Source organism: Danio aesculapii, chromosome 3, assembly GCF_903798145.1.
Source record: "Danio aesculapii chromosome 3, fDanAes4.1, whole genome shotgun sequence".
NCBI lineage: Eukaryota > Metazoa > Chordata > Actinopteri > Cypriniformes > Danionidae > Danio > Danio aesculapii.
The window spans coordinates 24,925,540-24,949,677 of NC_079437.1; the positions used below are offsets into that span (position 1 = coordinate 24,925,540).

The 24,138-nt window shown below is 34.9% G+C and overlaps 1 protein-coding gene across 2 annotated transcripts in view; it reads right to left on the bottom strand.

The window, feature by feature from the left end:
- The window catches only part of ntn1b (netrin 1b), an 89,109-nt gene extending 69,250 nt beyond the window's left edge, over nucleotides 1-19,859 (bottom strand). The window contains exons 1-2 of one of the 2 annotated variants that reach the window (XM_056453476.1): nucleotides 19,607-19,859; nucleotides 18,442-19,487 (exon numbers count right to left, since the gene is read on the bottom strand). In XM_056453476.1, the coding sequence (XP_056309451.1) occupies nucleotides 18,442-19,456 (1,015 nt within the window). In that variant the 5' untranslated portion in view covers nucleotides 19,457-19,487; nucleotides 19,607-19,859. Of the gene's footprint in view, nucleotides 1-18,441; nucleotides 19,493-19,606 lie in introns of both variants that reach the window. The other variant, XM_056453475.1, reaches the window with a different exon arrangement.
- Between the last annotated feature and the right edge of the window lie 4,279 nt (nucleotides 19,860-24,138).

The window sequence follows — 24,138 nt, forward strand, 5'->3', positions numbered from 1 at the left end:
AGGATACATATAAAGTTCTTCTAAATAATATTTTTTTGAAAATACAAATCGTGTATTATTATTACATTTTTTGTACATTTCAAATTTATACACTGCCACTTACAGTGCTTAGCACAACTGAGTACACCCCATTTTGAAAATGAATATTTTTATCAACTTCTCAGTGAATATGTATTTTGGTGCATTTAAACAAAACAGATTTATTAAACTGATATATTTATTAAAATAATATTTTAGTCACTAAACATATTTAGAAATCGAAAGAGAATACAATTAAATTCAAGCAAAATATTGTTAAAAAAAATTAATTACAACATACAAAATTTTTCCTTTTTTTTTGCTTCTCTTGATTTTTCCTCTTTTGTAAATGTATATTTAATATTTTTCTATAACATATAAATTTGGTTGTACTAGTTTTTGGACCGTTATTGTAAGTTATTTTGTTAGATAAGCTCCAGATTTGGCTTCAGTACTGACTAATCGAATGTAAATGCACAAATATAATATTGTATAGCTTCCTGTTAAAAATATTAATTATATTAAATATAATTTATTAGATAGATTTGTGAGGGGTGTACTTATATATGCCGAGCACTGTAACATCAATTTAATAATAAACGATTATTTTAAAATCTTAACTGCCTCAAATCTTCGTATAGTGACGAATATATTGTATATATTTTTATATAGTGGTTTCCGCAAAAAAAAAAAAAAAAATCAAAATTGATAATAATTAGAAACATTTCCTAAGCATCAAATCTTCATATCTGCAAATCATCTGACTGAGTAATGATACTGAAAATTCAGCTTTGACATCACTTTAAAATATAATTGTAAAATATTGCAACATAGAAAAGGGCACTGTACTTATATTACAATAATATTTCACAATCGTTTATTTATGATCGAGTGAATGCACGTTTGTTGAGCACAGCAGGAAAATTCATTTACAAACATTAAAGAAAAATAATTATTCCAAACCACTGCCCGTATATCCAGCAGAATTTAAATGCATCACAAATGTTTCATTTTGACTTCATTGATGAGAATAGAAGCTGCAGATTTACAGCAGTGATGCCAAAACTGGTTTCACAGGCAGACATCTGATCATCAAACAAGGTCTAATATGTAGAGACGCTATTATGGCTTGAAGATCATCTGACAGTATGTGGGCCACCCAGCGGGAAAACTCGACTCCAGTGACTGAAGACCTTCATCCATCATTTCCTCTCCATTGGCAGCCATTGAGCAGATGGAGTCCCGATTGGACTCTCTCTCGGCATTCACTGCGGCTGCGGCCTTTGATGTTTGTGCAGTGAGTTTATGTTGATGGTTGCAGTAATGTTGAGGAGGCTGGTTTGAAACTGTTAGGGAAGCTCATGATTGGACCAGCCATTCTAAAAAGTGACCACAGCCTTATCACCCTGCAGCCCAAGACTGGTTACTCACTGGAGCTAAGCAGAGTTGAGCCTGGTCAATACCTGGATGGGAAACCACATGGGAAAACTAGGTTGCGGTTGGAAGTGGTGTTAGTGAGGCCAACAGGAGGCACTCAACCTGCGATCTGTTTTAGTTCTAATGTCCCAGTATAGTGACAGGGACACTACTGTCTGAACATTAAACCGAGGTCCTCTCTCTCTGTGGTCATTAAAAATCCCATGGCACTTCTCGTGAAGAGTAGGGGTGTAACCCCGGTGTTCTGAGCAAATTCTCTCCATCGCCCCATACCGATTATAGCCTCTAAATCATCCCCACCCACCAAATTGGCTTTATCACTGTCTCTCCACTCCACCAATAGCTGGTGTGTGGTGAGTGCACTGCTGCTGTAGGCCTGTGGCTGCCGTCGCATCATCCCAGTGGATGCTGCACACTGGTAGTAGTGATTATGAAGCGATTTGTGTGTATGGCCATCCATGATAAATGCATTATAAAAATATCATACTTTACATTGCATAAAAAGTAAACTAAATTTGCGTGATTAATTGTTAAAAGATCACAGTCTTGATTCAAACACTCACATTATCATAGTTCTGAGTGATTGTGATTTGCATATGGATGATTCTAGAATTCCGGCTACATTCTGCAAGATAAACCTATTATTTTTCAAAACCAAAAACTTTAATGGAACCGTTTTGAATAATCTCTAAAATAATGTGAATTCGACTATAAAAAACACAATTTCTGTCAGTCCCTACAGTACATTGTGGTCAACTCTGTTATAAAAAAGGCAAACCAATCTTTAAATCACTGATAGAATAAGCATGTAGCTTGTTCCAAGTGATGTCATTTCCTCTGGCGGAAAACTCTGGAAGGCATTTAAGCATGTCATTATTCTTCTTTCATTGATTTGTGCTAAATATTTAGGATACACCAACAGTAGATTAATTATTTGTCAACTATGTTTCTGTGATATTTCAGGGAATTTATTATTCATTTTATAAAAAACAATAATAATATGATGAAGATGAGGACGGTGTGGTGGCGCGCTATCACCTCGCAGCAAGAAGGTTACTGGTTCGAGCCTCGCCTGGGTCAGATGGCGTATTTGTGTGGACTTTGCATGTTCTCCCCGTGTTAGTGTGGGTTTCCTCCGGGTGCTCCGGTTTCCACCACAGTCCAAAGACATGCTATAGGTGAATTGTGTGAGCTAAATTGTCAGTAGTGTGTGTGTGTGAATGGGAGTGTATGGGTGTTTCCCAGTGATGGGTAGCAGCTGGAAGGGCATCCGCTGCGTAAAACATAGTATATATGTATATAGGATAAGTTGGCAGTTCATTCCACTGTGGCGACCCCAGATTAATAAAGGCACTAGGCCAAAAAGAAAGTGACTGAATGAATGATGAAGATGCATACAATTGTGTTTTAGACATGCCATGTTGTATCTGGTTTGAAGGTTAGCATCTTGAGCTAAAGCACAAGTTTTAGTTGGGATGTAAACACAGATGTTTACTGCTGGATCATAATCAGAGTTTGAAAGCAGATTAATGCTTCATACAAAGTCTGTACATTGAACATATATTGTCACGCCTATGGTGCAGCAAGCAACTGCAAAAAGTATTTGTCTGTGAATAATTCCTATAAAAGGCTATTGATAAATTCTGATTCATCCAGTACTAAAATAGGAAGTCTATATGAGTGATATAAAGTCTGCATGAAATCCAATTTAAAATGTTTAAAACCACTTTGTTAGTTCACTTCATTAAGTACACCTGTCCAACTGCTTATTAACGAAAATTTCTAATCAGCCAATCACATGGCAGCAACTTAATGCATTTAGGCATGTAGACATGGTCAAGACGATCTGCTGCAGTTCAAACCGAGCATCAGAATGGGGAAGAAAGTTCCTTTTAAGTGACTTTGAACATGGCATGGTTGTTGGTGCCAGACGGCTGGTCTGACTATTTCAGAAAATGCTGATCTACTGGGATTTTCATGCACAACCATCTCTAGGGTTTATAGAGAATGATCAGAAAAAGAGAAAATATCCAGTGAACGTCAGTTCTGTGTGCACTAATGCCTTGTTGATGCCAGAGGTCAGAGGAGAATGGCCAGACTGGTTCCAGCTGATAAAAAGGCAACAATAACTCAAATAACCACTCGTTACAACCGAGGTATGCAGAAGAGCATCTCTGAACGCACAACATGTCCAACCTTGAAGCGGATGGGCTACAGCAGAGGAAGACCACACTGGGTGCCACTACTGTCAACTAAGAACAAGAAACTGCGTGATGCTATCATGTCAATATGGACCAAAATCTCTGAGGAATGTTTCTAGTACCTTGTTGAATATGTGCCACGAAGTATTAAGCCAGTTTTGAAAGCAAAAGGGGGTCCAACCTGGTACTAGTAAGGTGTACCTAATAAAGTGGCTGGTGAATGTATATTACTAGTGCACTAGCAAACTATTTACTAGTTTATTTTGGTAGTCTTTAATTAAAAATTGAAAGTTAGTTTTTATCTGATGATGTCAGATTGATGGCTTGGGCAAAAAATGCTTAGCCACGCCCATCCAATCGTTAGTGTTCTGCAAGTGAAATATGATAGGAGGAGCACAAAAATTAACCCCGCCCCTACTCAATATTCCATTTCAGTTAGAAATACAACATCATGCTGAAAAAAAACTGCAGCAACTTCTGGTTCAAGCAGACTTTATTGCAATTTTTTTCCCAAACCTCTATTAAATTACTTCTGTTGTGGTTGTTACTTTGTTAAGATGTCTGTTTATCAAAGCTCCAGGCTACACTAATATAAGAAAATGGGTATTGCTTAAAAGGAATCTGAATATCTGTAGATTTCTAACCCTACTTTGGTCATGTGGCAGCACAAAATAGTTTCTTGTGGTGTGTCCATTGTGTTGAGTGAAGTCAAGGAGCATGAATTCTTGCTTGTGTGCCAGTGTGTGTGATCCAAAAAATAGTGTATGCGAGAGCAAAAAAAATGTGTCGGTTTACTCCAGTATCCATTATTCAGTCTCTTGTCTCTCCAGCTCAGGGTGGTCCTGCGTTTAGCCAGAACATCACAAATGCAGGCCAAAGAGAGCACAGCAAAACCAACAGAAACAGAAAAGTCACCATGCGTACACAAGCAGATATTGAATCTCTCACACATGCACAACCTTTAAACCACACAAATACATGTTTACTTCTGAGCTGCTGTTGTGGTTACCCACTGAAAGAATGTTAGCACGGTCAACAGACTGTGTGTCATCAGTTTAGCAAACAGTACTTATGCATATGGTGTGTTTAAAGCCTTAATGCCTGCTTTTAAGGATTTTTAAAGGTTTTATTTTATAATACCATGGTATTTTTGAATTTATAATGCAAATATCATGTTCTATTGATGTATAAATTTCACATTTTTGTTAAGGATTGTTGTGGGACTTTTGTTTTTTGTAGTTGTTTTTGGTCTTTTCTTGGCATTGTAATTCAATTTGACCAATTATTATTATTATTATTATTATTATTATTATTATTATTATTGTTGTTGTTGTTGTTAATGAATTCTAAACTAATACTATTTTTATACTTTTAAAGATTTTTTCTAGGGGGTTTTTTTGGCTTATAATTCATGCTTTTCTTTTAATATAGTAAAGTATATTATGCCTACAATGTAAATAATGAGTTATATATAAGAGTATATTATATATATATATATATATATATATATATATATATATATATATATATATATATATATATATATATATATATATATATATACTTAAATTGTGCTTTTATGGAAACGTATTGTTTTTTGGTTTTTTTTTCAATTTTATTTATTTTTTTATTACTGTATTTTTTTTTTTACATTTTTATTCTTTTGGTGCTACTGTGATAATGCAATTATATTCATTCTGTATAGTATATTTGTATATCTTAAACTACCTAGTAAGTATCATGGTTTATAGTTGTACACTGTAAATAATAATTAGTTGACTGCTTAAAATAAATGAGTTGTATTACACACAGAAAAGTTTAGATATGAGATAGCAGGTAAACCAAATAAATTCAAAAAACCAAGAGGTGTGGAAAATTGAATTGAATTTAAATGCATTAAAATGTGTACAACATACAAATTTTCATAATTGGGTATGTATTGATATTCGAATATTCAAAAACTTTTTTGTCTTCTTTCTTTCTTTTCGTCATTTCCATTAATGATGTATATATGCTTGTTTATACAGTATGCCGTATATATATATATATATATATATATATATATATATATATATATATATATATATATATATATATATATATATATATGGGTGTACATTTGCATATGTATTTATATTTTACATATGTTTATAAATTGTTATTCAGTGGCATGAGGTGGGTTTGGTGTTTGTTAAAAACGTTAAATGAAGTATTAAGGAAATTATAATAAAATAAATGAGTTAAGTTAAAGTTAGAAAAGTTAAATAAACTTAACAGTTCCAAGTTACAATGGGTTTACTCACTGTTTTTAAGTGAAGTCAGCTTGTCGTTTTTAAGGCAGTGGGTTTACTCACTTTTTTAAAGTAATGTTAGCCCATTGTAGTCATAAACTGTAAATAATCCATTTTTTAAAAAGTGTTTTAAATGGAACTGTAGGGCGTCACGGTGGCGCAGTGGGTAGCACCATCGCCTCACAGCAAGAAGGTAGCTGGTTTGAGCGTCAACTAGCATTCCGCTGTGGCGACCCCCAGAACTGTACATTCATTCAATTATTCATGCATTCATTTTCTTTCTGGCAAAGTTGCTTTATTAATCTGGGGTCACCACAGCGGATTGAACCGCCAACTTATCCAGCATATGTTTTACACAGGACATGCACTTCCAGCTGCAACCCATCTCTGGGAAACATCCATACACATTCATTCACACACAAACACTATGGACAATTTAGCTTACCCAATTCACCTATATCACATGTTTTTTTTGGACTGTGGGGGAAATTGGAGCACCTAGTGGAAACCCACGCAAACACGGAGGAGAACATGCAAACTCAACATAGAAATGCCAACTGACCCAGCCGGGGCTTGAACCAGCAACCTTCTTGCTGTGAGGCAATTGTGCTACCCACTGCATCACTGTGTTGCCCGGTACTGTACATTAACTGTAAAACACTAATACTCGTTAATATTTATTTTGTTGTTAAGTATAGCCTATTAGCCTCTCCAAATATTGTGTGATTTATTGCTCTGATATGTACATGTGATTCAGTTAGTATTACAGTATGCAATCCTGCCACAGAACCATTTTATTCAATCCCAGCATTTGTCAGCCGATCTACTATTTTCCCAAGACAAGTGTATTTCAGAAGTGACATCATCACAGGACCTGAAACCTGCCGGAAAGCTCTGGCAAACATTTCAGCCCTGGGATGAAACGCCGGCACAGAAATCCAAAAAGAGTTTCGAATAATACCCAAAAGGCCGATCGCAAATATACACTGACGGACGGGGGATTAAAAACATAAATATTAGCGAGGAAACAAGAGAAAGGCCAAAGCAAGCAGACCCGTCCACCAGAAAATGGCCCACCTCTCCTAACCAGCCTCTAAAACCCAGGATATATCGTGTTTTCTCTGAACTCCCATAAAGCCAAACAAAGCCTTTTGGCTCATAAGTCATGTGTGTTTTGAATTATGAGCTCAGCAAAACAAAATCTCTAAAACATGGAGCTCTGTGCCCAGAGGACTGTCGATACACTGGGGTTAGGATTTTGAAATCCCCAAATACATCCCTTTTGTGTTTGCTTTGTCTTGTTCGCTTTTGTTTTTCTTTCCCTGTACTTCACCGCAAGAGCACAAGCCTGCGATCCTACAGTTTGGATTTGTCAAACAATGCTTGCGGTTTAGTGGATGTTTTTTTAGAAGGACTATAAATAAAATAAATGTGATATTAAAGGCTCGTTCTCTAGAAGACAAAACTGCACACTGTAAGTCAAAAATAGTTTGTTGCTTGTTCAAACTACTTATTTAAAATGAGTTGAAACAACACCATTTTAGAGATTTCATTGGGACAACTTAATTATTTTATGTTCAATCCACTAAAATTTAAAAAGTTAATTTAATTCCTTAATGTTATCCAGACACAAACTGGAACCCAGCCTTTTTTACAGTGAAAGCGCATGAAGATTATCAAATGTAAATGCGTTTTTTTGAGAATCATTTGATTAGAGTTGATGTCTAAGATTGAAGGATGTGTGAAATCTTGTTAGGAAAGTTAATATCTGATCACAGTGATATGGGTGATTTTTGAGTGAAGAAGTGAAAATGAAACTACTCATGTGTCTCTCTTTTGACATAGATTGAAAATGTTTTGTTTTATTTTATCCTTGCAAAAATGCAAAAGTCACAGCAGATTTCAGATAATAAAATGACTGGCTTATTTTCTGGAAGTTCTGCAGATGACGTGAGCAAAAAACTCTTGCGGCCCTATCATCCACCTGGCGCAATAAGGCGCAAGACGTGTTTGGCGCGATGTGTTGTTTCATGTGTATTTTCAGACCAAAGAAACCCTAATGTTCATGTTTTTCGCCACGTTGTTTAAATAGTAAATCAATTTGTGCCACTTTGTGGACTCATGGGTGTTCCAGTCTAGAAAGGAGGTGTGTTAAGGCGCATTGTTGACGCGTTGCTATTTTGAGGAACTAAAATAGACCTCACAATTGACCAGCTGAAAGCAGGTCTAAAGTCCAGCGCAGAGCGCGTCAGTTGTGCGCCTCGCTTACACATTGCTTAATACACACAGAATGTGCAGCAATACACAAATATCTTCACAAATGAAAAAGAATTGAAGGATTAAAATATTACAAAAATTATTATTTTCTACATAAATATAAAAACAGGCACTATGGTGGCGCAGTGGGTAGCACGATCGCCTCACAGCAAGAAGGTCACTGGTTTAAGTGCCAGCTGGGTCAGTTGGCATTTCAGTGTGGAGTTTGCATGTTCTCCTCATTTTGCCGTGGGTTTCCTCCGGGTGCTCTGGTTTCCCCAACAGTCCAAAGACATGCGCTATAGGTGAATTGAATAAGCTAAATATGGCCGTAGTGTATGGGTCTGTGAATGTAAGAGTGTATGGGTGTTTCCCAGTGTTGGGTTGCGGCTGGAAGGGCAACGGCTGCGTAAAAACAAATGCTGGATAAGTTGGCGGTTCATTTCACTGAGGCGACCCCTAATTGATAATGGGATATAAATATAAATATAAAAACGAATTTTTTCAGTTTATTCATGACAATTTGCATTTGTATAATGTTATTATTATTAGCAGTATTATTTATTATATGCAAATTTAAATTAGTTTTAATAAAAACAAGTTTAGATTTGTATACCTGTCGGGTTTTGGAGACATATGCATCACCATATAGGGCATAAGAACAGGACATGTGTTTAGATATGTTAAATTATATCTGGAAATTAGAACTGAATTTAGAAAAAGTTTTGAAATTAATCTTTGTGCTTAAAAAATGAAATTAATTATGTAAGCTAATGGATGTCTTTAGTGGAGTGCCTACAACACCGTTTCCTTATCCACAAAAGTGAAGAGGTTGAATGGAGGTGGCTCATTCTTTATTCTCGCTGCAGATGGTCTGTTTAACTGTTTTCTCGCAAGTGAAGCATTCAGTTTTTCCATTCAGTTTTTCCACTTACAAAGTCCACCATGTAAATAGTAAATGTGCAGTGGCGTGACGCAACTGACTCTCAAAGGGAATGGGAGATGAAACTCTGATTGGTTTAATGCACATTATACTCAAAACACACACATAACTCATTAAGGCAATGAGCACAACCCTGTTAGACCATGTGCCTCACCACAAATTGTATTTTTCTGTCCTTAAAATAGCAAAAGTGGATTCAGACACATCCTTAATGCTTTTGCACCATGCACTTTAGACTCTGCGCCTAGATCGCTGAAATAAAAGCCTAGGACTTAGCACGTGTATACACTTGTAGTTCAGTTCTTTTAGTTCTTTTGGTCCAGACCAAAAAAGCAAATAACACATTTACACCTGATTTATTATTTCGCTAAGCCAATAGATATTAAAAATACAGGCAATCTCATTTAATCAACAAGTATGTGCTGGGCCAAATCCACCTGTTGAATTGTTGTGTTTAATGGTATTTTTATGAGCTGTGAACTATTGAAGAGAAAAGCTTGTAAAATGTGTAAAGGATTCAAAACAGTACCACAAACTCCTCCATCACACACAAATGAAGATCTGCTACAAAAGAGAAGCATTTTATTATATCCTGTCATTCTTCATTATGAAATTGGTCAAACTCCAGCAGAGTTCATTTAGAACCTTTTCAGTGAACTTTTTCTATGAACTGCACTAGAAATTGCATCAAAGTCTGAACATATCTGTACACTGAAAGAGGGACCCTGGGCTTTTTATGAGCCAGTAAACCCGAACACCCGAGCAACTTCCTAGCAACAAGCTAACAACCCCACAGAACACTCATCATATAACATGTAAACAAAAACAGTGGTCCCAACGTGTTTCCTGTTTTACATTTTTAATCTCTATAGCAGGGGTGTCAAACAAAGTCCCGAAGGGATGCAGCCCTGCAGAGTTTAGTTCCAGCCCAGGTTCAACACACCTATCTACAGGTATCAAACAAGACTAGAAGCACTCAATTAGTTTGATCAGGTGTGCTTAATTAGGGTTGGAACTAAACTATGCAGAGCTGCGGCCCTCCAGGTACTGAGTTTGACACACTTGCTCTATAGCTTCTGAGAAGCCAAAAAGAGTCATTTATTGATAAATAATGTTATGACAGCTGTTTTAACATTACGTTATGATTGAATTGTCTCTTGTTACAGTTATGAAATAGTTTGAGAACAAGCAGGAAATGTTCATGGGCCGATGACATGACCACATTGAAATGGTCTATACTTATTCTTTTAATGAAATATGAGGGTGTGTCTCAATCAGCTCCTGAAGCCATGAATCAGTAGGTCGTATATATTACTGGGGCACTGGTAAGGGCAGATAAGGACTTGTAAGGGCAGATAAGGGCTCAAAGAATGGAATTTGAACAAAAGCAGAATTATTTTATGAATTTATGAAATTTATGAAAGGTATAAATAATTTAATTGTTTTATACACCAGCACCATTTCAACCATAAAACAATTATAAAGGTTTCCTAAATTGTTTTGTGCTTGTCTAAATGTGTTATTTAATGGCTAAATTTAAATGAATAACATTAAAAAAAAAAAAAAAAAAGCATATTTGGCAAGGCAAGGCAAGGCAAGTTTATTTATATAGCACATTTCATACACAGTGGCAATTCAAAGTGCTTTACATAAACAGGAATAAAAGAAACAATTATAAGAGAAATAAAAACAAACATAAAAATGGTAAGAATAAAAATAAAATAAAATAAAAGCTGATAAAATGTGTTATAAAAGAGTTAAAAAGAAGAGTGAGTTTATAAACATGAGTTAATATTTCATGCCTCATAACTTTCGTTATAGGAGTATAGTGAGCATCGGTGCTCCCTGATTTGAAGATAAATTGTAGGTATTTTCTGGGAGTGAACGTTTTAGTGTACTAAAAGAATATAGCGATTGAGACAGCATTTAAAATGGCTGATTTCCTGATCAGGGCCCTGACTACTAAACACGAGAGCTGATTGAGACACACCATAATTATACAGCATGTCAATGGCAAAAAGATTGAGAGTTTTGCAAGGGTTTCTTTTATGTTTACTAGGAGGTGTGTGTGAGTTTCCCTTCAGTCATTGCCAGAAGCAGACTGACCAACGGCCCACCTACCATTGATTAGTCAAATGAAATTAAAATTAAAATAACAATGAAAAAAAAAAGAAATTCAAATTAAATTAAATCAATTAAGTTCCTGAAAACAACTTTCACCTTTTTACTTGGTGTGATGACACCATTGGAAATCAAATAACTAAATAAAAATCACTAGTTATTACATTAATACTATTAATTCCTGGATTTTTGTATTGCCAAAAACTGTTAAAGAAAGATATTATTATTATTATTATTATTATTATTATATTATTATTATTATTACTAATATTATTCTATTATCATTATACATTATATAACTAAATACAATATTATTAAAAGTCATCTATTATTTGTCAAAATAATAAAACAAAAAATGGTTCAGTGAAAATTGAAAACCATATGAGGCTGCAGCACTGAAGAGTGTTTGATGTACAAAACATTTAATGTACAAAAATATATCTAAACTCGTATTTTAAATAATATAATACAATGTAATGTCATTTTTTTTATAAAATAAATGTAGTTTCTGAAAACAATTTTTCTACTTTTTACTCAATGTGATAACAACACTAATGCATATTAAATTAATACATACATAATACATTGTTGTAATCCTTAAAAGTGGTTAAAAAGTTAATATTATTATTAATATGTTGTACCTATTTTATTTTTGTTATTGTTATTATTATATATTATATATCTAAATGAAATAATATAAAATACTAGACAATACTAATACTAGTCAAATACTACTTAATATTTGTCAAAATAATAATATGGAGAAAAAAAAGATTTATGAGGCTGCAGCAGTAAAGAGTATTTGATTTTTGAATTATAAAATATATCTAAATAATATTTTAAATAATTTAAAATGAAATAAATCTATTATTTTAAATAATGCATTAAAAACTATGCTTTTCAAATTTTTGCACACATTTTATTGTAAATTAGAAAAATGGCATTTGTTCCTAAAATCTCTTTAAGCACAGATGAGAAGCTGAATATCCAGCAGTCAATATTGTTTTCCACCGGGGGGCCGAGAGCTTTAATGACATCACCCTTTTGCACAATACTTTCATCAGACTCACAGTCCGGCCACAGCGCTGCATGAAAAACACACAGATGGTCCACAGACATGGAGCAGCTCTTCATGGTAGCCCAGAAAGCTGCTCACATCACAGCAGGCCAAAAACACTAGGAGCTGGAGGACCACAGTGGAATACACAGACACATCCAACAGCAGGACAACTCCAGCGTTCTGCTCTGTGTCAAGAGCTGCGATTCACGTCTCTAATAATTAGCTTCCAATCGCCCGTTTACTTGTGTGTGAACATTTAGCTTCACAAACAAAAACCACAATCTGTGAACTCAGCATGCTCAATTTTAGTGCAATTAAAAGAAGTGACGTTCTCCTTTAATCTGGAGAACAGAAATGCATGTCTATTTTTAGGACTGATCTTTGTGTTGGATGAGGACCTGAGCTGATTTGGTTGTGATTTAATCACAGTACACTGAAACCTCCTGCCTGCTGGAAACATATTTCTGCGCAGTGAATATTTACTTCTTGAAAGTTTCCAGATTAGCTGGATTTGCATCTAGTGTAAACTGTTTTAGTGAAATATTGTGTCCTTTAAATGATGAATAAATGATATTTTTTGGGCTTTATTAGAAGAGAACTTATCACCATTGACCTTTTAAATCTGAAGTTTAAATGCCTCATAATTAAAATAGATTGTAATGTGGCATGTTATTCAATGCAGTATCATACTGAAGAGCAGGTTTATTTAGCCACACACCAAAATATGTACATTTTATAATGGATTTTTGTGCTGGATGAAGAATTAAGCTTTTTTTATGGCAACACCTTGAAAACCCCTGGCCTGCTGAAGACATACAGTTTTTTCTTTTTTAATTGTTTACCAAATGATGTTTAACAAAGCAAGGATATTTTCACAGTATGTCTGATAATAGTTTTTCTTCTGGAGAAAGTCTTGTTTGTTTTATTTCGGCTAGAATAAAAGCATTTTTTAATTTTTTAAAGTAATTTTAAGATCAAAATTATTAGCCCCTTTCAGCTATTTTTTTCCATAGTCTACAGAACACACCACCGTTATACAATAACTTGCCTAATTACCCTAACCTGCCTAATTAACCTAGTTAAGCCTTTAAATGTCACTTTAAGCTGTATAGAAGTGTCTTGAAAAATATCTAGTCAAATATTATTTACTGTCATCATGGCAAAGATAAAATAAATCAGTTATTAAAAATGAGTTAAGAAAACTATTATGTTGAGAAATGTGTTGAAAAAATCTCTCTGTTAAACAGAAATTGGGGAAGAAATAAACAAAAGGGTTCATTATTTAGGGGGGCTAATAAGTCTGACTTCAACTGTATATGTGCCCATAAAAATATTCTTCTTTAATGTTTTCAAATATAGTGAAATCTTGTCTGAAATTACCAGCATTTGGAAAAACTGTGGATTATTAGGAATTTTTTCCTTTTATCACTGAAAATTTATCACTGTTGCCCATTTAAAGCTAAAAAGTTTTTTAAAACTGGTATTGTTTGCTATTGCTCAGTTCAGTATCATACTGAAAAGTATTTTGGGTTTATTTAGCTCCACAAAAGAGTTTTGTAACTGTCTAAAACATGTCTGTGTTGTTTACTGTAAGTGCAGATCTTTCTGAGAGATCTTCAGTCTACTGTAAATCAGTACTTCAAAAGATTTTCCTGATAAGATTTTCTTTTATTGTTATTCTTATCTTAGATCTGCAAAGTTCACATAGTGTGCCAAGACATCATTTGCGGAAAAATGTGTCAAAATATTTACAACTATATTTACAGAAAGAAATATATTTTCTTATATTTTAACTAATTATACATTACGTCATGTAACTACATTAAAAAAAAATTCATTCATTCATTCATTCATTCATTTTCCTTCAGCTTAGTTCCTTTATTTATCAGGGGTCACCACAGCGGAATGAACCACCAACTTATCCAGCATATGTTTTACACATTGGATTGGGAAACGCCCATCCACACTCTTTCACACACATACATTAAGGCCAACTTACTTTATTCAATTCACCTATGGCGCATGCCTTTGGGCTGTGGGAGAATATATAGAGTACAGCCCTATATATGTGTATATATATAGAGCCCAGACCTAAATCCCATTGAACATCTGTGGAGACATCTGAAAATGGCTGTATACATCATTTCACATCCAACCTGATAGAGCTTGAGAGGTACTGCAAAGAGGAATGGGCAAAAATTCCCAAAGACAGGTGTGCCAAGCTTGTGGCATCATATTCTAAAATACTTGAGGCTGTAATTGCTGCCAAATGTGCATCAACAAAGTATTTAGCAAAGGCTGTGAATACTCATGTCCATGTGATTTTTCAAGTTTTTTTTTTTAATAAATTTGCAACAATTAAAAAAAAATTCACATTGTCATTACGGAGTATTGTGTGTAGAATTTTGAGGAAATAAATTAATTTAATCCATTTTTGAATAAGGCTGTAACATAAAAAATGTGGAAAAAGTAATGAAAGGCTATAAATACTTTCCAGTTGCACTGTGTATATATATATATGTATATATATTTGTACAAACTTGACTTAAATGTGGTAAAAAAAAGTAATTTAATATTTTTTACAAATGAACTGAATGTGTCTATAATGTGAGATCTTTGCCTTTGTATGTAAAGACTATATACTTCGTAATGTACAGTACATACAATGCAATATATAATTATAAAATAAAATAAATTAAAAATAAAATCATTAAACTGTACAACTGCATGAATCATTTTTTCTTCGTCTGCTTTGCGATGATGTTGGTTTTTTGCTCTGCATGTTTTTTTGCAAGTCTGGCAACAACTCTGCAGCTCATTTATCAATGCCGGAACTATCAATCTAGATAACATTCATATCAGCCTCTGAACGCTACACCTGATTTCCCTCAAATAACTGCCTTGCCCATCAGCAGAATGGAAAGAATCCACACAGAAAGTCTTATACTCTTTATTATGAGGCTCGATTATTAGCAACACACTCAAAAAAATAATTTTTGCTACCTATTTAAAATGAGTTGAAACAACACAATTTTTATGTAGTTTTTTTGTGGACAACATAATTGTTGTGATCAATGGACTTCAATTTGTAAAAATAATTGGTAAGACTTTATTTTGATATTCCCTATTGCACATTTTGTTGACTACAAGTTGCATTGCAACTACATACCAATTACTTCTCATTTAAGTGTTAGTAGACTGTCTGCTTAATATCTGCTGATACTGCTCCTTCAACAGACATTTAACTGACTCTAAGAATCTTTGCAAGTATATGTCAACTTACACTAACGATAACCCCAATCTAACAGTCTACTTATAATCTATTGAGAATTAGTTGGCAAGTAGATGCAATCTAACTTCAATTCAACAAAATGTGTTAAAGGGACCATCAAAATAACTTAATTTATTTGTGTTGGGACAACATCAAGCAATTGTGTGGAACCCTGAACTTTTTACAGTGCAGTAACAATCTCTCTGAAAGCGTCTGATACAAAACTCCCTGGTTGTTGTCACAGATCTCATTCGTCTCCTCATCATTGGTTCTTCCTGTTCACCTCTGCTCGCGTGCAAAAGCGGAGAACAGCTTCTGTCAGTCATCTCTCATATCATGATGGTGCCCTCATCCTCCATTCATGGGAACAAACTTTTTTTTCATAACCACAGGCCTAGTGGCACACATTAATCTACTGCGCAACATTGTGTACGTATGCAAGACGGCCGTCTGTCAAGAGTGTTTAATATCTACTCACACATTTTTAATTTGCTCGCCAAGTGACAACAGCCTCATCAAACAGAGCCCTTTGCTGACAGCTTGATGCTTTTGTTATGGAGTCACGGCACAGATAGAGAAATCTGTTTCATGGAGGTCAATGTGACAGAGCAAATTATTGTGACAATTTTAAATTAAAGACATTTATTTAAAACAAACTGCAGGAGCCCTTAATATTTAAAAATAAAATTTAGAGGAATCATCATAGCAAGTTTTTATTACAATGTCATCTTATGTTTTTATTATAAAGATTATTTTCTTTCTTGAGATGAGAAGCTGCAGTTTGTCTTAAAAACAAGCTGTTTACTTTCAACTTGCCAAAGCAAACAACAGCACTGATGTAATCTTGCCTTCAATCTGATAATGACACCTGCCTTGCAAAAACACGACAAGCCTTTTCAGCAAATCTCTCCTTCCAGAATGTTTCCTTCCACAGAATAGTTGTTGAAATGCACTTCCAAACTCAGTTACACCCATTCAACCATTAAACTCAATAACTATTTATGACTGCTAGCCTGGACAACATGTGAATCATTTAGAAATAAATGCAAAAACTAAGCCGTTTAAAAATCATATAATTTTCATTTAACAAAAACAGAGTGACAACAGGTTTAATGTCAAAAAATGGCCACATAATTCTCATCAATTTAGTTTTTTTTTTCAAGGGTTTAGACTTCTTTATAAATATGGGTTTCAAAATGATGCCATATATGACTATTTTGGTTACGTAAAGAACATTGTGTGTGTGTGTATGTGTGGAGATTGAAGAACGTTTTAATAATATAAACCTTTTTGAACCTTTTGTGGAATGTAAAGCTTGAGTTGATGTTAAAGTGTCTTCATGGAACTAACAGAGACCAATGTTCCTTTACATTTTAGGAATGTGAAATATGTGAAGAAGAGGCCTTTTCTTACAACATATGATAAACCAATGCACAGTAGATCATTCAAATATGAATAAATGCATTATCATATATATATTAATGCATGCATTAAAGCTATTTTATTAGCTTGATGATACTGTAATAAACTAATGTGCATTTGAGGTTGAAAGTGAAAGTTTCTGCAATTATTATGAATTTTGCAATTCTTCAGTTCATAAGACTCTTCTTTAGATTTTTCATTGTAATTTCGAAAGATGCAGTTTGCTAATAGGAAAATAATACACAGTATGACTTGATTCTCTGTTACACTTTTGATGAGTTGATCAATTAATTAATAAAAAATTGTGAAACTAAAGGCTGACAGTACAAACAAGCCAAGTTCTGCATTGTGAAATGTAATAAACATATGATATTACCTTCATACCTATATTACATTATGCAGATTCTTTAAAACTTTTCATTCTATCTTTTAAACATTTTGTAGGTTTCTGCATCTATTACATTTAATCAAGAATCCAAACTCATTTATTTACAAATCTCATTTATTTTCATTTATTGCACCTTTCATAGTTTTCATTCTTTCATAGTGTGTGAAGAACATGTTATAATCTAAAAAGCCTTTTTAGACTAAAATTTGAATGTATTTATTGAATGGGATAACCCCTTGAGATGAACCATCTCATTTTTGAGGGTGTCCCAGAGGAAAAAGAACCATTTGTGGAATTAAAGTGTTCCATGGATGTTTAAGGTTGTTTTAAAAATGCTTTGTTCAGATATTTGAAGATATAGAAGGACAGGAACCCAACATTTTTACGGTGCATGTATTGTTCAGGGAAAGTATTGCCTGAGAAAAGCTATATTGTTGTAGGCAATACTTTTCTAAACAGTATTCTGTAATTTCAGGATCTGTAAATAATGTAAATAATATATCTGTAAATTCATTTAATCTCTTAGAAATGTGTGTGTATATATATATATATATATATATATATATATATATATATATATATATATATATATATATATATATATATATATATATATATATGAAGAGTCTGAGATTTTCATTGAAAATGAAAATTTTTCTCAGCCTCCTTTGTTTATGCTGAGTTAAAGGACTTATTCTTTGCCATAAAAGTGATATTACTGAGCCTACTACACACTGGAGCCTGATAAAATGCTCGTTTTAGAGGAAATTTTCAGACAACATTTAGATGTTTTTGCATCTGAAGTTTTCATTAATATTCTTTATTTTTGTGTGTTGTATTTTTTTTGTCTTAAATCTACACTTTTTCTGCTCTGGAAGCACCTGTCACCAAGACAAATTCTTTGAGTGTGTGTGTTTAAACATGCTTGGAAATTGGAAACTTTTTTTATATCTGACAAATAAATGAAATCTGTAACAAAGTGTTTTCAGAAAGAGCCATCAGCACTTGTTGAATTACTTTAGAAATGACTCACCGACACACTCGTTCGCCTCTCTGGCAGTCGCGCGCTGCCAGGGCCGGTCGTAGTGGAAGGGTTTACACCTGTCACACTCCGGGCCCGCAGTGTTGTGCTTGCACTCGCACACTAGGTTCCCTTCCCGGTCCTTCACGCACTTCGACGCGTGCCCGTTACACTTACACCGCCCGCCGACCTGCAGGTCAGACACCGCGTAAAAATACGAGTCCCTGGCGAGCTCCGAGTCGTCCTCGTTCTCATCCCCGAACGTGTGCAGGCGGTTGAAGGTCACTTTGATGTCGGTGGCCGTGACCCAGTCCTGCAGGACGGGCGAGTTGTCGAAGTCGTGCGCGGACGGTCTGCCATCCAGCGTGCTGAACGCGATGAGGCCGCCCGTTAACGGCTGCATGTCCGTGTGAGAGTCCGTGCAGATCGCCTCCTGCTCGTTCTGCTTGGTGATGGCAGCTTTGCTGGGCTTGTTGTACATTTTCTTGCACTGGGTTGAGTAGAACTGAAAAGGCACCCAGGTTTTCCCATAGTCCATGGATTTGAAGATGGCCATGGATTCGGGGCGAGGAGAGCAGAACTGGAGGCTCACATAAGTCACTTCAAACTTCTTCCCCAAAGACAGAGTCAGAGTCACGTTCTGCGGGTATTGCACGTAGTTCTCCGACTGCCAGCAGGTGAGGTTGTGAGGGTTGTTGAGGTCTGTCAGGTATGCGGGCGGATGGGTCTTTTTGGGGTCTGTGGCATCGCAGATGTTGCAGTCCCTCGATCTCTCCTCGCCCTTCTCGGTCACCACGCAGTAGCGCGACGGCGGAGAGCCGCAGGTGCTGGACACGCGCACGTCCTTCCCGAACGCGGAGTTCACGAAGTCAGGGATGCAGCGTCTGGGGTTCCCGTTCTCGTCGTAGCACGGGTCCGGAGGAGAGGATTGAGCCGCGAACATGCTCATCCCGTATCCACCGCGAGCACCAGACACCATCGAGGTGATGGACACCATGGAGACGCACGTTACCAAAATCCTTATCATTGCAAGCCGTGGTCCTCAGGGGTCCCTGAACCTGCACTAATCAACAAAGAAAAAAAGGTTCATTTAAAGTAAATTTGCATGCTTGCGTTGTGTAAAAATGCGTGCGCAAAGAGTTTTACTTTTCCAAAAAACAAAACACAATCACTATACCTCAAAGAGACTGCTTCACCCGGGTGGAGAAGTATGTCAAACCCGTCTAAAAGAGAAATTATAGGGTACTCTCCCTTTCTTTTCTCTCTCCCGGATATGTTGTAATCTCTTTCCCCACTTTCAAGCAATATGAAACAGAAAACCTGCTATTACTTTCCAAGTCTGCCTTTCTTCCTCTGCCTAACTCTTTCACACCTCTGCCTCTCTGTGAGTGAGTGTCGCAGCTCAGCCCTTCTCTCTTTCTGCTCTCTTCAATAGGAAGGGGGTTCAGTCATTTGCCATTCTGCACGAGTAAAGCACTTTATTGCCCTGTGTGCAGGCACAATGGCATTCTTATGTAGTTGCATTTTGAGTCTTAATTATAGAGGAACTTTTGACTGTCTGTGAGAATGAAACTTCTTTAAATCGTGTATTTGACAGCCCTTTTAGAAAGAGTTTTGGTTGGAATAAATAGGTACAAACTGAACGCAGAGATAACTCATTATGTGGAAAAAACGACATAACTTTAGAGTTTTTATTGAACGATGCAATGTATATTTTCCATTGAGTAACGCCGCAGGCTATATAAAGCATCTACATTGGAAATAAGAAGTTGGTGTTGAGAGCAAGCATAAAAGAATGAAACTTACTCTCTTTTCATTATTTAAAAACTCTGGGGAAATAGGTAAGTGACTAAATAAAGAGTCTTACTTGATTCATTAACAATATATTGTTTGGGGAAAATCGTTTAATTAAAATACCGCAAAGGTAGTCCTCTAAATAAACCATTTTAAACAGCAGACAACAGGTCAATACATTGCATTTCATCCAACGTACATCAAGCTAAACCCATATAAATTAATTAATTTATAGACGGCCGGACAGACAGATAGAACTTTTGCAATATTAATGTGTATTGCATATTCAATTTCAAACCCTAATCATCTTACTGGATGCTCCGTTTAATCCATGGAAACGGAAATAAGTAGCATATGCAGATCATAAATGTGAATTAAATTCCAGGCGCAATTCTGCTTACGCAAACCTTTTGGCCACCCACCTTGATCCGCACTTGTTGATTTTGGGTTTCTCACAGTAAAGAAACGGCGACATCTTGTGGTAGAATAAAGAATAATCAGAACAGAGTAGCTCACCGCTTTTTATTGGTTCACGCTAAAAAAAAAAAATCCGAAGAATGGGACAGAATGTTTCGTTAATATGAAGGAAAAAATGTCTACCTTATAGGATTTTTTCCTGGTTTTTTTAGGCTTAGTGACTATATTGATGTTGTTTAGAGTTGATGGAAATGTCTTCTGTAAAATTAAGGGATATGGCTTCTGTTCTATTAAAAGTATAATGATTAATTAAGTAGCTATCTTGTAGGCTATGAGAAATGTATTTGTGGAATACATTTCATTTTATCAGCTTCCAAATCTCGGTCTGTTTTTTAAGATTTTGTTACTCAGGAAACATCATAACTATTTTTAATACAATGAACCAAGATTTATCTTCATCCAGGGTTTTAAATCAGGTTTTAAACTAAGCCTTCTTTTCAGTGCCTCCAGATAGTTCAGGTCACTGCATGTAGACTTTCATGCAAACACACTGTAGCAGATGCACAAAATGTTGACATCCAACAAAAATAATTAACCGTTTATTAAAATGTCCTAATGTTCTAAAATGATTGATAAATGTCAGATTGCAATATTTTGTCACACTATAAAAGTGTTTTTAACTTGTAAACAACATTTATTGGGGTATTTTGTTATTTGAGATTAAGGAAATATAGTCGTCCTATATGTATATAATAAAATAAAATAAAGTATAATATAATAACAGTTTTTCTCATTCCAAATTTCACATTTTTAAAAAATGCATCCCATTTGTTATAGTGCAGAAGAGAAGTAAAGATTTAGTCTGGGAAGAGGCATAAGCCAAAATAAGCATGAATAATAAATATATTAGGCCTAGAATTATAGGTAGTGCTTGATTATTATTTACCATAATAATAATAATAATTAAAGGTATTCAAATGCTCTTAAAGTGTTCTCTCTTGTTGTGTGTCAGTCGTACTTGCCACTGTCCTTGGTGCTGAAGTCATGGATAAACAAGGATAATATCATCTTCACAGGTCTCACTGAAATAACAGGATTAAGACTTTTAGTACTTTTAGTACATGTTTCATTACTGATTCATTTTGCAGCATCCACATTTATTAAATTCAACTGGACTGAGATGGATAAAGGCACCTTGATTCACAATTTATCAAATTTAAAAAGTCCAACCCGTCGCTGTTGACGGTATATTCACACGCTTCTTTTAAAGTCTTAAAAAGCCCAAATCGCCTTATATATCACTGAGACGATTATAACGACAATGTTTTCAAAAACTTGCACTTATTAAATCCGTTTACAAAAGCCCATAAACCCCAAAGATGCATGAGTACATTAGGATAGTCTACATAAGTAGGCCTATACATTAAAGGTTTTATTTATTTAAACTCATAGTCTTTTGGGGCGACACGGTGGCTTAGTGGTTAGCACTGTCACTTCACAGCAAGAAGGTCGCTGGTTCGACTCCCGGCTGGGTCAGTTGGCGTTTCTGTCTGGAGTTTGCATGTTCTCCCCGTGATCACGTGGGTTTCCTCCGGGTGCTGCGGTTTCCCCCACAGTCCAAAGACATGCGCTAGTCTGACATTGCATCGCTGAGTGATGCAATCTCAGCTTGCATCATATAGGCTGCATCCAGATACTATTGGCCATAGTGTATGTGTGTAAATGTGTGTATGGGTGTCTCCCACTACTGGGTTGCAGCTGAAAGGGCATTCACTCCTTAAAACAAATGCTGGATAAGGTTGGCGGTTCATTCCACTGTGGCGATCCCTGATGAATAAAGGGACTAAGCCGATTGAAATGAATGAATTTGATGACTTTTGCGTCCATTCTGTTATTTTTATTTTATTTTCCTTTTTGATTATACTCTTTGAGATATTGTAGCACCCCATCACATGACACCCTGTGTAGAATGGTGGCAGCACATCTCTCCATACAGACTTTTATTTAGCACACAGGTGTTGTGGGTGGTTTCCCATTTGCGTGGTTTAAGAATAGTTCTGATTTTTCCAACAGTGTTGGGTTTCATTGGTGTCACGTAGGCACAATGGATTTTTCTGACTGACCCACTGATGATGAGTCACAGAGAGAGCCTGCTTTAGGTCACTTTGAAAAAAAGGAAGTGAAAATGTGCACGCAAGTCAGCATCGCGCTTTTCATCCGTGTCCTTAATCTAATAACACCGATTAACTTCTTTAATTTAAAAAACCCCGTCTGTAACGATCTGCATAGACCTCCTGAAATGTATTTTTACTTACCACAAACAACTATTGGTTGTTCCCACGCGCAATGAAACTGTCACTATCGGTTTGTTACACAAAAAGCACGCGTTCATCATCCTATTCAATCTAGCCTGTGCATCATATTTTGGAGGGTAATGAGAAGTAACTCATAAAAGCGACTCAGAGTTGTGGACTGACAGGCAGTGCATGTGTTGTGGTAAACATAGGAAGTAAACTGTTTCCTCTCCTATAAAGAGATCTGTGTGCGATTATAACTGTGCAAAAATATTTCCTTTTTATGCGTGGGGGTTGCCGAAACTTTAAAATTATAGGGTAGATCCGGTATTGGTTGGCAAGAATAAATAATTCATTCATTCATTCATTCATTCATTCATTCATTCATTCATGTAAACCGTACTTTGATGTTGTTATAATAATAATAATAATAATAATAATAATAATAATAATTATTATTATTATTATTATTAACCTATTATTATTATTATTATTATTATTATTAGCCTATTATTATTATTATTATTATTATTATTATTATTATTATTATTATTATTATTATTATTATTATTATTATTATTATTATTATTATTATTATTAACCTATTATTATTATTATTATTATTATTATTATTATTATTATTATTATTATTATTAGCCTATTATTATTATTATCATTACTATTATTATTATTATTAGTCTATTTTTATTAGCCTATTATTATTATTATTATTATTATTATTATTATTATTATTATTATTATTATAGTTTGTAATATAGTTTTATATCATTTCTAAGAATAGCTATAGCTCTTTCAGAACATATTTCAGTGTTCAACATTTTATTAACCGTTTAGGTGTCATTAACCAAGTTTACAAAAGGACGTGAAATACGCCGAATGGGTGGGGCTACTCATGCGCTAAGCTTATAGAAGTGTAGTAACTCATCTGTGAAGTGTGAATGAAGAGGCGCACAGGGAAGGTAGGCAGATGTTTATAAATTTACTTTTAGAAATAAACGCTTTTATGTGAATTTCAAGGCACAGAAATCTGCATTTTAAGTTCTTAGGCACAATTACTATACTATAATTAGGCTACTATGTTTTCTGTGTAGTGTATTTTGATTAACTTTATTATCCAAAATATTAAGAGAATAAAACAATGGCAATGCAACTTTTAATTTAACTTATTGTATTGATGACAGCA